Consider the following 17,262-nt stretch of genomic DNA (forward strand, 5'->3'; position numbering starts at 1 on the left):
GTTCCCACCAGTTGTCCTCTGACCTCCATAAGCACACCACGGGGGATGAGGGGCACACACACACACACACACGTGCACACACACGTGGGCACACACACATATACTCACACACACAAACACACGTGGGCACACACACATACACGCACAGATGAACACAAATACACACACACACACACACACACACACACACAGGGGCACACACAAATGTGTTTTTAAAAAGCCAACACACACAAGCGTATGTGCACACTTGTATGAATGATGAGCAAGGGAAGTGTTCAAACACAGCTGCGAACGCTCGTTTGCACTCACTGCATCCTGCTGGGCTCCGCAGAGAGAAAAGCACTGGCGCTCGGAAGGGCTCCGGGCAGCAGCCATGGCTGCCTGCGACCCCGTTTGGCCGTCAGGTCACACTGACAAAATTTCTGGCCCCTTTTCTGCGCCCTGGGTCTTAGGGGAGAAAAGAAACTCAGAGAACAGACACAGGACAAAATGTCATAGTGTCCTTAGCTGTCCTGGACTGAACTGTCACTGGGACGGGGCGTCAGCCGTCACCTAGGGGACCGCCAAGTTCACTCCGTGGCATGAACACAGAACTGAACAACCTGGGGAGACAGAGAGCAAGCTGCAGAGACAAGACTGTTTCCTACATGGGGGGGGGGGGGGCTCGCTCAGTGGAGGCTGGCTCGGGTATTTTACAGGTCCCTGCGCACCCACTCACCCCACCCGCCCCCACCCCCGCCCCCGCCCCGCGCACTGGTCCTAACCCCTGGCCCTGTGCCTTCTGCCATTTCTCCTCCCAGAGCCTTCTGGGAACAAGGGACACCATGCCACAGGGAAAGTGTCAGGACAGGGCCAAAAGACTGACCTGTGTGACTCAGTCCTTCCCTGCCTGTGGCCTGCAAGAGGCCCTCAGCACGCTGTCCTCGGGAAGACAAGAAGGCCCCTAGCTCACGTCCCTCAGTGAGTCCACACGGGGAAGGCCCAACACTGTCAACCCTCACAACGCCACCAGAGCCACCTGGCCCCAACTGGTCCCTTAAGCCAAGAGTACCTGAGAGTCTTAGCGGTTCCCTCTTGACCATTAACGGCCAGTGAGTGAACTGCCGTGGAAGACGCCATGGCTGCCCAGCCTTACAGCTTCCCACTCTGCCCTCCACCACTCCACCCTGTTCCTTCCCACTGAATGACAAGTGTGACTCAGCTGTATGTCTGTCCTCAGCTACCCAGTGCCTAGAACCCTCCTCTGCTCCCTGCAGATAGCCTTCCCAGTGCGGGGAGCAGCCACCATTCCATCCCACGAAGATGCTCTTCGAAGTTCACTAATAATAAGAAAAGCAGGGGGGAAATATTAAATACATTACTGCTTAATAGAAACCATCCAAAGACTGCGATAATTTCATATAAAAGTCTATTTATTCCAACCTCAGTAAAAATGCAGAAAGTATACCCTCCACAGGAGGGAATCACATGTGCCCTGTGCTGTCACAAAAAGGAGGCTTGTAAACTGCTCACAATCTCAGCGGAAGCCTGGAGAATCCTCAGCTCTTCCATCCGCAATGCTTCCACCAAAGTGAGTTGATTTATCAGCAACACTTCCCTTTCCTTCATGTCAGAAACCTGCAAGTTATTAACTTTGTATTATAACAGAAATGCGTTATGAAATTCACCGATTTAACTGCTTTGAGACAGACGGTCAGTGGCCGCAATTCCCCCAGATCACTTTCTCCTCCCAAACAAAACTCCTCTAAGGATGAATGAGCAAGCCAGCTCCCCTCCCCCAGGCCCTGTGAATCTGCCTGGCCTGGGAACCCCTGTAAGTGGACAGTACACATCCTTTTGTGGTTTCATTTAGCATAAAATCTTCAAAATGCACTAAATTTTTTAACTTTAATACAGTCAAGTCTCTTATAAATGAACTGATTTCTCATTAAAACAAAAAACTTATTCAATTAAGACACACATAGGAAAAAACATTTGAAACACTGTCACTAAGAAATCAAGCACTGGTAAAAAACGAGGCAAAAACCGAGACTCATCCTAAGTGCCCGGCGATGACTGAGTAAAGAAAATGTCAATAACTTACACAATGGTAACATCTTAAACAGAAAGGTGGGAGGTGACGGGCTCGGGTTTAGACTGTGTGCCCCATCCCCAGGGTCACAAAAAAGAGGGGAGAACAGGAGACCCTATTTGTCTGGAGGACATCAGGTTGAATGTCACAAAACAGAGTTTGGCTAGAGAAGAGAAACAGACCCCAGAGTTCCCCGTACAGCCTGTGACCTCGGTTAGGAACTAGACACACAGCGCACATCAAGGAACAGACTGAGAGCCCCCGCGTGGAAAACGCCGTTCAACGGTCCGGCCAGGCAGTTCCACAAGGTGAGTGTGCCCCGAAGCATCGTCGTGCATCGCACACTGTCTGTAAACCTTCCAGACTGGCCCACGCCTGCACACGCAGACGCCAGAGGCTCACACTGAGTGCCAGCCTCTACTGCTGTCCGCCTGTAGTGAGTCTCAGTCTCTCACCTAATCTGGTGCTCACTGGACTAGCTGGCTGCCAGTGAGCCTTCAGGATTCTCCTGTTTCCACTAAATCAACCTACCCCAAACCCAGCACTGAGTACAGCCACACATGCTGCCACACCCAACTTTCACGTGTGTCACGTGTGTGTTGGGATCTGAACTCAGGTCCTCACACTAGCGCAGCAAGCATGTCACCCGCTGGGCCGTCCGCCTGGCACCTTACATATAACGTTAAACTCTGTTAACACAGATATACAGATTACAAAACATTTGCTCATCGGAGATTCTCAAGACTTTCCTAACAGCATGCATGACAAGCAGCCTCGGGACTGGAACCTTGTGTCCAAGCACATCATGGCACACACCTTACGCAGCACAGCATGAGTCTCTTCGATGAAGTCAGAGCATATTCTCTGTGCCATGTCCAAGCTTGTCTTCTCGTTTGTATCTGAGATGACTTCTCCAAGGAGTACTTTTTTCCAGGATGTACTAGAACCAGAATGTCCAGTAAGATCATTTCAGCAGGTCCCTCAATTACTGGAGACAGCATTCACCCTGAAGCATGACACACAAGCCATGTCCCTGTTCTTCCTGAGCACAATGAGGCTCATCCCCTAAACCTGTAATATTACTGCAGTTCCTGAATGGAAGCCACGGTGTGGTAGTTTGAATGTAACTGGCCCCCATAAGTTACAGAATGGCACTATTAGGGAGTGTGGCCTTATTGAAGTAGGTGTGGCCTTGTTGGGGAAAGTGTGTCACTGTGGGGACAGGCTTTGAGGTCTCCTTTGCTCAAGCTTCGCTCAGTGTAACAGACAGTCCACCTCCTGTTACTTTCTGATCAAGACTAGCCAGCACCATGTCTGCCTGCATGCCGCCATGCTCCCCATCATGATGATAATGGACTAAAGCAATTCTATAAGCAAGCCACCCCAATTAAATGTTTTCCTTATAAGAGTTGCCATAGCCGGGCAGTGGTGGTGCACGCCTTTCATCCCAGCACTCGGGAGGCAGAGGCAGGCAGATCTTTGTGAGTTCGAGGCCAGCCTGGTCTACAGAGCGAGATCCAGGACAGGCACCAAAACTACACAGAGAAACCCTGTCTCAAAAAAAAAAAAAAAAAAAGAGTTGCCATGGTCACAGTGTCTCTTCACAGAGAGGGAAACCCTAATTAAGATACACAAGAAACAGAGGAAGAAAGAGTAGCCAAAGGGGCCACTAGTTCTGTGCACATCCCCCGCTGTGACTGAATTACATTGTCATGGCAATCCTGTGTCTGGTGTAAAAGTAACTGGAGCCACAGCCACCAGCTCCAGGGGCACAGAGGCCGAGAAGAGACGGCAGGAAGGCCAGGCTGGGGACTGACCGGCCAAAGACACAGCAGCAGAGGCGCTGTCTGTCCCCTGGCTGTAAGTGACAGTTTCTCCTGAACGGTGCCAGCCAAGAACACATTTCACTGCCAAATGCCCTCCATACGGGCGTCTGCAGCAGGTCAGTCACTGACGCTGCCTTGGCTTGCAGGATTGAGGGCTGTGAGGGAAGATGAGGCCAATGTTCTGTGATCACAAGACCTTAGGTCTGTGGAGACAGCAACCAAGGGGCCAGAGGTCTCGAAGCCAGAAGAGGTCAAAGCCAAGTCTCTCTGCTTGGAAGAAGCAGTGGTCAGGGAAAGGACAGAGAGACAGACTGGAGGCGGGAAATCAGGGGCCTGTGGGAGTGACTTAGAAGGAGGTAAGACTGTGGCTGAACCCGCAAATCAGAGTGTACACTGCAGACAGACACTCCCAACCTCTGACAAGACGGCTCAGGTAACATGGATGTCAGATGACGACTTACTATACAAGAGAGCCAAGAATACCTGAGTGTTCTCTCTGTAATGATTATCTAGCTTAATCTTCATAATTCCCTACCAATATAACATACCAGCCCATTTAGAGTCAAAGAAAGAAAACTAGGAAAGGTGGAGACCCTACCTCACAAGGCAAAGCAGAGAGGAGAGATGGCCCGCAGACACGCAGCCAGAACCCCGACCATGCCTCATGTAAGGGACCCAAAGGGAGAAAATGAACCTGGGAATGACCTCTGCAAAAAGTTGCTGCTTTGGCCCTAAAAGGATACACACACACACACACACACACACACACACACACACACACACACACACACACACCTTGTTCCCACAGGGTCCACACAAGATCAAATGAAATGATGAGTGAATGAACAGAGGGTGCAGGACAAGGGCAAGTGAGAGGAGGAAAGACAAGACAAGACAGCCAGACAGGAGCAGTGGCCAGCCAAGCCCTTCCTGGGCTCACGCTGTGCGCTGGGCTGACTACACATCTGCCTAGGGAACAACACAAGGAGGAGAGACCCCCAGCGCAGAGCTCACCGTCTTAGGGTAAAGCACAGCATCCACTAAAAGTAACAGCACCACAGCAGACACCTGAACGAGGGGGTGGGGCACACAGCCGGCACTCGGAGTGTGAGATCTGACCCCACCCCACCCCCATGGTCTATCTTCTGGTTGTATAAATCTTCTGCCTTTTACAGAACCACAGCAGGTAGCATGCTGTGGACTAGGAGATGCCTTAGCAACTCAACGATGGGAATCAACACATACATAGGTTACAAACACGACAGAAGGAGAAAAAGAAAGAGTGCAGAGATCACTTTTTCCTGTAACGCTAAGTCGGTGGGCAGAAACTCATCGGGTACTAGCTGGCTTCTGTCAGTCTGACAAGCTAGAGTCATCTGGGAAGAGGGAACCCCACTGAGAAGACACCTCCATTGGCTTGGTGTGTAAGTAGTCTATGGAGCACTGTCTTGATGAATGACCGATGGAAGGACTCCAGCCCACCGTGGGTGGTGCTGTCCCTAGGCAGGCAGTCCTGGGAAGCATAAGAAAGGTAGCTGAATGTGAGCCTGAAGAGCAAGCCAGTGAGTCGCATGCCTGTTTCAATCCTGCCTCCAGGTGCCTGCCTTGAGATCCCGCACTGACTTCCCACCCAGGAGCTATAAGACAGAACAAACTCTTTCCTCCCGAACGGCATTTAATCGTGTGGTTTATCAAACTAGGACCGGCAAAGATGAGGAGCTGCATGGAGACTCCAGGAGCTGGAACTCACTGTAGCTGCTGTGAGTGACCAGGCAATAACCAGGCAATGCCCCATCACTCCCGAGGCTGACTGAATGCAGCTATGAATTACTATTTCATCTTTACATCTGTGTGTCCTCTTGACTGGAAACAGCACTGAGGGGGTCGAATGGCCTCTGTGGTTCATATATTTGAAAGCTTCGTCATCAGGATGACCTTGTTAGGGTGTGTGTGGCCTTGGTGGAAGAACTGTGTGATGGGGAGGGCTTTGAGGTTTCAAAAGCCCAAGCCAGCCCAGCGGCTCTGTCCTTCTGCTGCCTACAGATGCAGATGTAGAACTCCCAACCGCCTCTCCAGCATCACATCTGCCTGCATGTCATCATGCTCCTTGCCATGATGAAAACGGACTGAACCTCTGACTTATTTAGGGTTTCTATTTCTGTGAAGAGACACTATGACCACAGCAATTCTTATAAATGAGAACATTTAATTGGGGCTGGCTTACAGTTCAGAGGTTTAGTCCACTGTCATCACGGTGGGAAATGTGACATTCAGGCAGATGTGGTGCTGGGGAAGGAGCAGAGAGTCCTACATCTTGACCTGCAGGCAGCAGAGGGAGACAGTGAGCCACACTGGGCCTAGCTTGAGCATCTGAGACCTCAAAGCCGGCCCCATAGTGACACACTTCCTAACAGTGCCACTCCCTATGGACCAAGTGTTCAAACAAATGAGTCCATGGGGCCATTCTTATTCAAGACACCACACCCTCTAAAAATGTAAGCAAGCCCCAGGTAAATGCTTTCTTTGAGAAGAGTTTGCGTGGTCATGGTGTCTCTTCACAGCAACAGAACACTGACTAAGACGAACTCCATCTACAGTCTATAGGCCATGCATCAGTTTTGAAAACTTTTAACTTTTTACGTTACATTTGCCTACATACAGTGGTAAGTAATAAAATAGACAACTATGTATACATGCTTTCCTATTTTTCTTTATCTAGAATTAACTTTTTCTTATTTTGTCAATACTTCTTTTTTTTTTTTTTTTTTTTTTTGGTTTTTTCGAGACAGGGTTTCTCTGTGTAGCTTTGCGCCTTTCCTGGAGCTCACTTGGTAGCCCAGGCTGGCCTCGAACTCACAGAGATCCGCCTGGCTCTGCCTCCCGAGTGCTGGGATTAAAGGCGTGCGCCACCACCGCCCGGCTTGTCAATACTTCTATGTGCAATTATTTTTTAAAAAATTAATTCCCGCCGGGCGGTGGTGGCGCACGCCTTTAATCCCAGCACTCGGGAGGCAGAGCCAGGCGGATCTCTGTGAGTTCGAGGCCAGCCTGGGCTACCAAGTGAGTCCCAGGAAAGGCGCAAAGCTACACAGAGAAACCCTGTCTCGAAAAAACCAAAAAAAAAAAAAAAAAAAAAAAAAAAAAAAATTAATTCCCATGTAAGTGAATCTGCCCAGTGCAAACCTGTGCTGTCCATGATCAACTCCATTTCTGGTACTAAGACCAGGGAGAACCTTGACTTCTGAGTCCCCAAAAGAAAGAGTAAAATGCTAAGGACGACAGAGCTGTGCTGAGGCTCCTCCGACCCACTGCTGGACACTTGCCCAGCACACTGGGCAGCAGCAAGGTGGCTGCTGTCCTCACCAGTCCTGGGCCTGGAGGAGGCCCTGTGATGACCAGAGCACACCATGAGACTGACAGTCCCCAGCATGCATGTCTACGCTGGGGCTCCTCTCATGGAAAAGCCCTTCAGCAGGACTTCTAGATCAACCCCAGGGTAGAACTAGGTGGGGATAACATGGGGCCAGATAGGGCAGAGTCAGGAGCTTGCTTGCCACAGGAAAACCCACCTCCTCAGAGACGTGCCTCTGTGTGTCAGTGCTGGCAGCCCCCAGTCACCTGCTCAGACAGCAAGCACCAGGTGGGGGCGGGGAGACCTGAACAGAGAGTGCTAAGTTCTCAGAGCCGTGTACTCTCAAAGCAGCAGCTCCAGGGCACAGTCTCCTCTTTGTCCCTCAACATGCAAGCCTCCCAAACAAACCCCTTCGGTTTTTACCAAGAAGCAGGCACAGATTAAAATCAATGCAGGAGCCTGGCGGTGCTGGCACACACCTTTAATCCTGGCACTCGAGAGACAGAGCAGGCAGATCTCTGAGTTCAAGGCCAGCCTGGTCTACAGTGAGTTCCAGGACAGCCAGAGCTACATGGAGAAACCCTGTCTCAAAAAAAAAAAAAAAAAAAAAGCAGTGCAGGTGAAACTTACAATTTCTCAGCTTCCAGACACAACAACTTGAGAGCTGTGAGTAACCTCCAAGAAGGTCCATCCCATCCGAATGTCAAATTTCTACGAGAGAAAGGCAGGCAGCACTAGATCTGTCACTCAGACGAACACCAAAGGAGTTCAGCCATGGCTGCAAATGGGCACACTCGTTAGGTCACCCCACACAAGGTCAGACGGTGTGAGGCAGTGAGGTGTGGATACTGTGAAGGAGGCTGGGTACAGAACAGCCTGTGCTTCATTCCACACAAGTGGAGTTTGTGTTCTGATCATTCCGGGTCATGCTGGGTAGTTCTGTCAACCTGACCCAAGCCAGAGTCGGTGGAGAGGAGGGGGCTACGACTGAGAGAATTCCTCAGTGAGATCAGGCTGCAGGCAAGCCTACAGGACTCTTCATTAGTGATTGGTGGGGGAGGGCCCAGCCCATTGTGGGTGGTGCCATCCCTGGGCTGGTGGTCCTGGGTTCTATAAGAAAGCAGGCTGAGCAAGCCAGTCAGCAGCACCCCTCCATGGCCTCTGCACCAGCTCCTCCTCCAGGTTCCTTCCTGTTTCCAGAGTTCCTGCCCTGACTTCCTTCAGTGATGTGGAAGTGTAGACCAAATAAACCCTTCCCTCCCCAGCTTGCTTTTGGCCATGGTGTTTTATCACAGCAACAGTAACCCTAAGACAGGGGTGAAAAGCCATTTTCCAATCAGTTTTAGTAAGACATTGAACTTGGTTTAGGGGAGCACAGCAAGAGGCCTGGTAGGTAACTACGCCACATAGTTTACAGTGAGATGAACAGGGGAGGCCTTAGGTCATCCTGGAGAGCAAACACACACAGCTACCCCAGCCGGCAGCCTCACACTGTGGCTACACATGAAAACCCTGATTTATACCGAAGAGAAGATGTCTTGTCTCTCACTGCCCCCGATCTGTACTGATGCCAGCCATGGGTTCTGCTGGGGGTCAGCCTGGCTTGTGATAACCCAGGGCTATCCCACCTGAACCTGACCACATAACGACAGGCACAGGACCGTGCCAAGCGTGGCTCTCACATTCCCAAGCAGCTGTCTTCCGCTCCCTGAGTGTCCACAGCACGGAGCACAGCTGTACTACACAGGAAGACTTAATAGACCCCACCTGTCCGCGAACACAGAAGCACAAACCAGAACCCTCACGATTTTCAGGGGAACGTCCTGAAGGGATTGTTTCCGGGTAGAAGGACACTCACTCTGTAAAGCCATGATCCTTCAGAATGGACATCTTCTTGTGCACCTGCTTATCCGCAAGTGGGAGGTACTTCACCAGCATCTCTAAGTGAAAGAGACAATCGATGCCAGAGTAGGATACACTTCAGACAAAGTACATGCCCCTCTCCTCCAGCCCATGTTCCCTCCATTACCACCCTGTACAACCAAGAGTGCCTCCTAGTTCACACTAAGTGTTCTCCTCAGGGCAACGCGCAGAAATCTTGGTCCCCGGAAGGCTGTTCCGGTTTCCGGGGCTGAGGACAGACTAGGGAGAAGCAAGGTTCACATCCCCACTAGTTCATCCACAGTGTAACAGGCAAAGACCCTAGAGCCACGGCCAGGAACAGGCTGCCTGAGAATGCAGGGAGGAAGGACGGGAATACTGTCCACGAGCCAGATGCACAGCAGTCCACGCATCCGCGACTCTAGCCACAGAGGGAATTTGTGAAAACTGACAAATGTTTTCGAAGGAGAAGGAAAGCAAAGGATTTCTGTTTTGTTTCTGAGGTGATGCTAGGCTTCAGTTCTGCATTTTATAAAAATGGATTTGGGGTATAATTCTGACAAAAGCAAGCCCTCCCTTCCCTTCGGTGAAGGCCTTGCATATACCAGGCCGCTGTCCTGCCACTGAGCGGATCCTCAGGCCCTACTCCGTTTTTAAATGTACAAATAACTGAACGTAGTCGTCCAATGGGCTTACTTGGCAACCACGGTTAGACCCACCGGATGGTATCTGCAAGGACTCTGACTGAGTCAATCTCAAAGCTGCTCTAACTCACTTCACACGCCCCTGCTCTCATTTTTCTTTAAATTATTACATGTATTTATTTTAGGTGGTGTGTGTGTGTGTGTGTGTGTGTGTGTGTGTGTGTGTGTGTGTGTGTGTGGTGTGAAGGTCAGAGGACAATTTGCAGAAGTCAGTTCTCTCCTCCACCCTGTGGGTCCTGAGGATTGAACTCAAGTCATCGGGCTTTGTGGCAAGGCCCTTTACCCACTGACCCATCATCTCTGGCCCAGTTCTGGCTCTTCTCTCTTTGATCTAAGAAACATAATTGTTGTTCCGCCCACCGGGTTCATCCAAGCCTACACGTAAATACCTCGAATATACGCTGGGAAATCTCCGGCCACTTGCCCGTGGCTTAGAGCTGCTTCTGCTAAGTGCTTACTAAGTTCTGCTCAGTACAAAGACCCGCCCCCCCAGCGCGACTGTCACTCATTTCCCACTGGCTCCCCCCCCCTCACTCGACCCTCTCAGCTCATCCCGCCCTCAGTATCCGTCAGTTCTGCAGGTTTGACTGCAACCCAGAGATTCCGATCAGCGAAGGCCAGGCTAGCGCTGCCCGAGACAAGTGAGCGGTGCGTGTAGGGCCTCTCTCTCTCTACCACGGGACAGCACTGCCTGAGGGAGCGACACCAACCTCCTGGGACAGGAACACAGGCGTGAGGATTGCAGAAGGGGACGAAGCCGTACTCCAGGAGCAGCCGCTGGTTATCATGGGGGCCGTAGCAGATGAACACTTCCTGGTGCTTCCTGCAGCCGGAGGCCGTTCTAATCTCATAGCAGCCGGTTTTCTCGTTGAACGCTGCTTTTACCTACAGGGGAAAGGTAGAAGATTTCTCTTTTCAGAATAAATCTAAAAGGCTCACCAAGTTATCACATCAGTTGTTGGACGCCAAAGTCAGTCACAGGTGGCGAATGGTCCTCCTTCATCTCACCTTTACCTGTTGGTGAGGGAGGAGGTCCAACCACGGACTCTGAAAATGACCCAAAATATGACATCTGAGTCTGGTCAGGACTGGATCTGTCACAAACAGCACAAGGGAAGAAAATATGGTGGCGCTGAGACCCATTGGTACTAAGAAGCTGCAAAGGCTTCCCCAACTCCCAAGTTCATTTGTTTATAGTCCCTGAGCCTATAGAGGTCTTCTGTAGCTGGGCCCTCAGGCTCCCACAGCTGTGGCTGTGTTCTCCTAGGCTAGTCTATAAAATCGCTAAAGAACAGAATCCGCAAACACTCCAATGAAACCAAAGTGAGGCTGCTGGGGACTGAGAACCTGTGCCCAACATCCTGTGACCTTTCACCTAGCACTGCACTCACACACTGGAGACTGTGCTATGACCTTTCACCTAGCACTGCACTCACACTGGAGACTGTGCTATGACCTTTCACCTAGCACTGCACTCACACACTGGAGACTGTGCTATGACCTTTCGCCTAGCACTGCACTCACACACTGGAGACTGTGCTATGACCTTTCACCTAGCACGTTTGCCTGGAGCAGATTACACCTCCACTGTCTCATTCTTCATTCAGAATCCTTGTTTCCACATGTTGCAATTCCATACCAACAGGACACATGTCCATGCCAGCTTCTCACCTGGACGTGTGGGCTGTGATTCAGCAGATCCAGGTACGGAGCAAGGGCACACGTGTCTGCCTCTGCGGAAAGGCATTCCTTCCTCCTGGACCTCAGGTACACAGCTCTGGTGTTCACGGTGCACCAGGCCCACAGGAAGGCGCTGTAGCTGAAAACGTTCTCCACAGACTCTGCAAACAGAGGCTGCAGGGTGGAGAAGAAGGCTCTGGAGGAGGCAAACAAGTCCTGCACGTGGGCTCTCTGCTCCTCTGCCTTCGCCTTTAAAAGTCCGGGCAGAAGATCTACCACTTCCGGCTCCAAGCAGACCGGGCAGGTGTACGACTTGGGTAAAATGTCCAGGTAGGACTTCCAGAGGGACTGACCGCCTGCATGCTTCTCTGAGACGAGAAAAGTGCACAGGGCCAGCAGAGGAGATGGAGGAGGCTTCCACCTGGTACATGAAAAGACAAATTGAAGAAATTAAAGTGTAGACTCAGCCAAACCGTTTGGTTTGCCTCAGAGGGACTGTGCTCAAGCTGTCGACACTCCGCCCAAGACAGAGGCGTCTTTCCTACGGCTGAGCCTCTCCAGAGCACGCCCAGCATGGTCTATGTTCTCTCTCCCACCAAAGCCATTTCCATGGCTAGTAGGTAAAGTTTGCTTTGCAACAACAACAACAAAAAAAAAATCTTGTTTCCAGCCTGGTTCTCCCGTTGAAGCTCTTCTTTCTCCCTCCGCTCACCTTGTTTTCTGAGACAGGGTTTCTCTGTGTAGCAGCCCTGGCTGTCCTGGAACTCTGTAGACCAGGCTGGCCTCAAACTCAGAGATCTGCTAGGATTAAAGGCGTGTGCCACCACCACCCAGCTAAACGCTTTTTCTATAAGCTCCTGGATTTCATCTTGTAAAGTTGAACTACGAGAAGTCCAGAGGGGTAGAAAGATTCAGAGATGCAACATCCAACCCAGTGAACTATGGCTCACAGAACTATTTCAGTTTAAATTAGTTACAGTTAAGCAGCGCTTAAGAGTCATTCTCTAGTAAAAACAAGTCACATTCCAGTTACTCAATGGGCATTTGTGATTCACGTCTTGGATAATGCGAAACAAAGCATCTCCACCATTGCTGGAAGTTCTACCGGATCATGCCTACTGAGACAGGCACTGTGGCTGCTCATTATACACTGATGGAACCTTGCAGCTTTTGTTCTTAAACTTCTCGGTTCTACCACAAGTTACACAGTTGCATTCCGAATAGTTACTCACATATCAGCCCCTCCGGTATAAACAGACTTAGCAATGTTATCGTCATCTTTGAAATTCAAATTCCCATGGTACCACGCATTCTACTTGCAATTTCTGAATGATAAATTTATTTCAGAATATAAATATAAATATAAATATATTTCAGAAAATAAAGATTCAGAGCATCCTTGCCTCTACACAGGCCCATAAAGAATGTGTGTATGTGGAGGTTAAGGGAGTGCTTGGGTTATGAAAAAACACAATCTTTGATTGAACCCTCAAAATGTAGAAATCACTTCTGCCGAGACTCTCACTCACTGCCCTCAGGATGCTCCAGAACCAAGGCTCTCCATCGTGTGTGCAGAACAATGTAGATGTAACCAACCGTCTTATTAAATAAGAAACACAGAAACAATGTAAAAGAGAAAGCCGAGAAGTCAGAGCTCAGAGCTAAAATCTCACCCTTCCTCCTGCTGTCCCAGCTTCGCGAAAAGAGATCTACCTCCTGTCGGTTCGTATTTTTAAAGTATGTTGTTCTGCCTTCTCATTGGTTGTAAACCCAAACACATGACTGCCTCGTCACTGTCTGAATGTACAGCCCCCTAGGTCTTAAAGGCATATGTCTCCAATGCTGGCTGTATCCCTGAACGCACAGAGATCTTATGGGATTAAAGGCGTGTGCTGCCACCGCCACACTCTTGCTATGGCTCTAATAGCTCTGACCCTGAACACACAGATATCTATGGGATTAAAGGCGTGTGCCACCACCGCCACACTCTTGCTATGGCTCTAATAGCTCTGACCCCCAGACAACTTTATTTATTAACATACAATCAAATTAATATTTCAGTACAAATCAAAATAATATTTCAATACAATTAGATTACCACCACATTTCCCCTTTTCTATTTTAATAAAAAGAAAAAAAGCAAAAGGTTATGACTAACAAAAGAAAAACTATATACAAAAGTACAATAACTATATACAATATATACAAGTAATAAATACCTAAACAGGTATTTGATGAATCAGAGAAAATAATTCCATTATCTATCCTATTTTGATAATTCCAAGATGTATCTAATGTACTTTCTATCCTAATTAATTTTCAACTATAACTAACTAATCTTCAACCATAACTAACTAATCTTCAACTCCCTCAGAGACCCAAGAAGGGAATAATATTAGCTAACAAAAATAAAAACAGGAAGTGCATGCAAGCAACTTCTAAAAAATTTTGTGAGTTGACAGAAACAGCCAGCTGCCTGGGCAGTCACCTGAGGTTTCTCCGCAGTGTTGGGGCATCATCTTCAGCCTATAGGCTTAGTGTATCTGACAGACTCATTTGTGAAGTAGGATGTACACAAGGTCAACAGTTCAACCTCACATTGGGTGAGAGCAGTCCACGTACCAGAAACACCTGAATTCCACTAGTGTCCTGTCATGATTCAGGATTTTAAATTCTGGAAATTGTTGACAGTTTTTTAATTCAGCTGTCCATTCTTCTTGGCTGTGTATATATGGCTTCATCTCAGCATCCCCTTCTTCTCCACATCCCTCTATTAAATGCCAGTCTACTTTTGAGAGGCATGAGCTTTCAGCTGCTGTTCCATTGTACAACAGAATCCATCGGCCCTCTGCCTGTTAAGCTGCCTTCGAAGAAAAGGGCACTGTACCTTTTCCGGATGCGAAGGCCACTTCAGGGATGGGGCCATATTGTCCTGGCCTCAGAAGATGCCTTTTGATAAAGCCATAGCCACACTTGTTTTGGCAAGAATCAGTAGTCCCTTGTTTCGTGATCTGTCTGTCCATTTTGTCCTGTTGATTCGAGGATACTTTGTTGTCCAGTGGCTAACTTTTGCCAGAATGAAAGTTGACTCCATATGCAGTTTCTTCAATGCCCATATTTTCTCTAAAGTAGATTGGTACTGCCAGGAGCCGACATGTCTCAAAAAAGAAAAATTTTCTAAGTTATTAAAACATTTTAAATGCCATATTCTGTAGATCTCTGAAGGGTTTGAAGATGACCTGTCTAAAACATCTCTGCTCAATTTTTAAAACATATCTAATATGACTACAAGTTCTATGATAATGTCTAACTACTAGCTTTCATTTCTTTATATCCTAATAGTTGATAATAATAACATTCAAGGATCAGAAATTTGCATTACATTGTTAAATGGATGGAATAAATACAATTAGAAATATACATATAGCATTTTCTAACAATATCAGTTTCAAATTTGTGTACAATATAAAACAATTCAATCCAATGTAAAGTATTTAAAACTAGTAATTGTCTTTCTCTTTTCTTTCTTTTTTTTTTTTTTTCTTTCTTTTTTTTTTTTTTTTTTTTTTTAAACAAGAACCTTAAATCTAATCTCCTTTGCTTAGCCTTTTTCCTAACCCTTGACAATAACTTGTAACCAACCCCCCTAAATACTGAAAATTATCCCAGACCCAGAACCCATTAAAAAGACCAAAAAACCACCTGCCCCACACCACCTCTTTGGGAATGTGGGCGTCGTATTCTTAAAATTGCTTCCTGCTGGGTATGGGCGAAGTTTTCTTTATCCTGAAAGAAAAATTTTAGGTTAATTGTCAAATTCTAGGAGAGGTAACTATATCCTTCATTATCCAGTCTGTGTATAATGCCAAAGTTGAGGGTTTATCTGAAGTCCTTATTCAAGTAGTCTTTGAGACTGGATCATCTCAGCTAGTCATCTCAAATTTGCTCTGAGCATCTTGTAGTTCAAAGCTGATCTGTGGATGATGTTTGTCAGCTTAATGATATTATTATTGTCCACGTAGAATTGTTGTTGTTGTGGGGCCCCATCTTCTTTCTGGAGACTTCAGTTGATGTTAGGCCAGGCCGTGATTTCCTGCAGAAAACTGATAAGAGACTCGAACACAAAAACATATATATGCAGCTAGCCTTTTTTCTAGAATTAGTTAGTACTCTATGTGACCATTCATATCTTAATAAAGTTTAAAATGTATATATATATATTAATCTTGTAAATTTTGATATAAAATTTATACTTTGAGAAAAGTTTAAAGAATCAGAATAGAATCAAAGAGTTGAGGTTAGTAATAGAATAGTCCCTTAATTAATTTTGCTTTTGTCCTGTACCATAGCAGAAATGGCTCTTATTCTGGCATGATACAGGGAGTTTGCATTTTCCTTTTAACAACATGCTTGAGTTTAAAGAAGGAGAGAGCCATTCTCCAACTCCAAAGTCAGCTTTAAATTTTAATTGAACTGGGACTGTTAGAAGACCAATAGTGTTAAATCTTTAAAGAAAAGCAGAAACAAACATTTAGGAAGACATAAAATTTTTTCAGATAATATATACCCATACACCGTTTCACTCTGTTTCTTGGGATAGATGATTTGTCCCTTTTCTTCAGTTGTCTCATTTGTCCAGTGTTCTTCAGATTCCTTAACCTTCATTCTCCTAAAAGACAAAAACAAAAACCTTTCCCCAAGACTAATTTTGGGGATGTTCCTTTTTGGCAAGTTATTATCTGATGAAATGAAAAGGCATGTTTTATTGATACAAGTTAGTTTAAATTGGATGTTCATGCTGGTTGATGAACTATCACCTCCTCTAATTAAGAGGTCTCTCTTGTTCAAATCGAACCTTTATCAATTTTGATGGTACCCACAGCTTATCTTCTCCTGTAGAAACAAAAGCAAAACCACGTCCCCAATGTAATACATACCCTGGTTTCCATTCTGAGGTCAGCACATCCTTAAAGTATATAGGCTGATTTAATTCTGTAGTTTTTTCTATTATCCAATGTCTCTCTGCAGCTGTTGTTCCTTTCTCATTGGCATTCAGAAAATTCAAAGTTAGAAGAGCATTATGCAGTCTATTTCTGGGGGTTTTTGTTACCCATTTCTGTTTATTTAGCATATCCTTTAGAGTTCTGTTTGATCTTTCTATAACTGCTTGACCTGTAGGATTATGTGGTATGCCTGTAATATGCTTTATATTGTAATAAGCAAAAAACTGTTTCATTTTAACAGAGACATATGATGGAGCATTGTCAGTTTTGATTTGTGCAGGTATACCCATGATGGCCATAACTTCTAGCAAATGAGTGATTACAGAATCAGCTTTTTCAGAACTCAAAGCAGTTGCCCATTGAAATCCTGAATAAGTATCGATAGTGTGGTGTACATATTTCAATTTTCCAAATTCTGCAAAGTGAAACACGTCCATCTGCCAGATTTCATTTCTCTGAGTACCCTTTGGGTTACATCCTGCTGGTAATGGCGTCTGATTGTAGAAGGAACAAGTAGGACATTTCTTTATTATTTCTTTGGCTTGTTGCCAGGTTATGGAAAAATCCTTTTTTAAACCTTTACTATTAACGTGATGTTTTTTATGAAATTCTGAGGCCTCCAGCACATTTCCTATCAATAATTTATCAATTTCATCATTGCCTTGTGCTAGAGGGCCGGGCAGACCAGTATGGGATCGAATGTGAGTTATATATAAAGGATGATTCCTTTTCCTGATTGTATCTT

The 17,262-nt window shown here is 47.0% G+C and overlaps 1 protein-coding gene across 1 annotated transcript in view; it reads right to left on the reverse strand.

Moving 5' to 3' along the window:
• The window catches only part of Setd4 (SET domain containing 4), a 79,208-nt gene that overhangs the window by 33,475 nt on the left and 28,471 nt on the right, over nucleotides 1-17,262 (reverse strand). Inside the window, 4 exon segments of the mRNA XM_076549230.1 lie at nucleotides 7,880-7,960; nucleotides 9,108-9,189; nucleotides 10,545-10,719; nucleotides 11,506-11,935. Of these exon segments, the coding sequence (XP_076405345.1) occupies nucleotides 7,880-7,960; nucleotides 9,108-9,189; nucleotides 10,545-10,719; nucleotides 11,506-11,935 (768 nt within the window).

The sequence above is a fragment of the Peromyscus maniculatus genome, chromosome 12, assembly GCF_049852395.1.
Source record: "Peromyscus maniculatus bairdii isolate BWxNUB_F1_BW_parent chromosome 12, HU_Pman_BW_mat_3.1, whole genome shotgun sequence".
NCBI classification, from domain to species: Eukaryota; Metazoa; Chordata; class Mammalia; order Rodentia; family Cricetidae; genus Peromyscus; species Peromyscus maniculatus.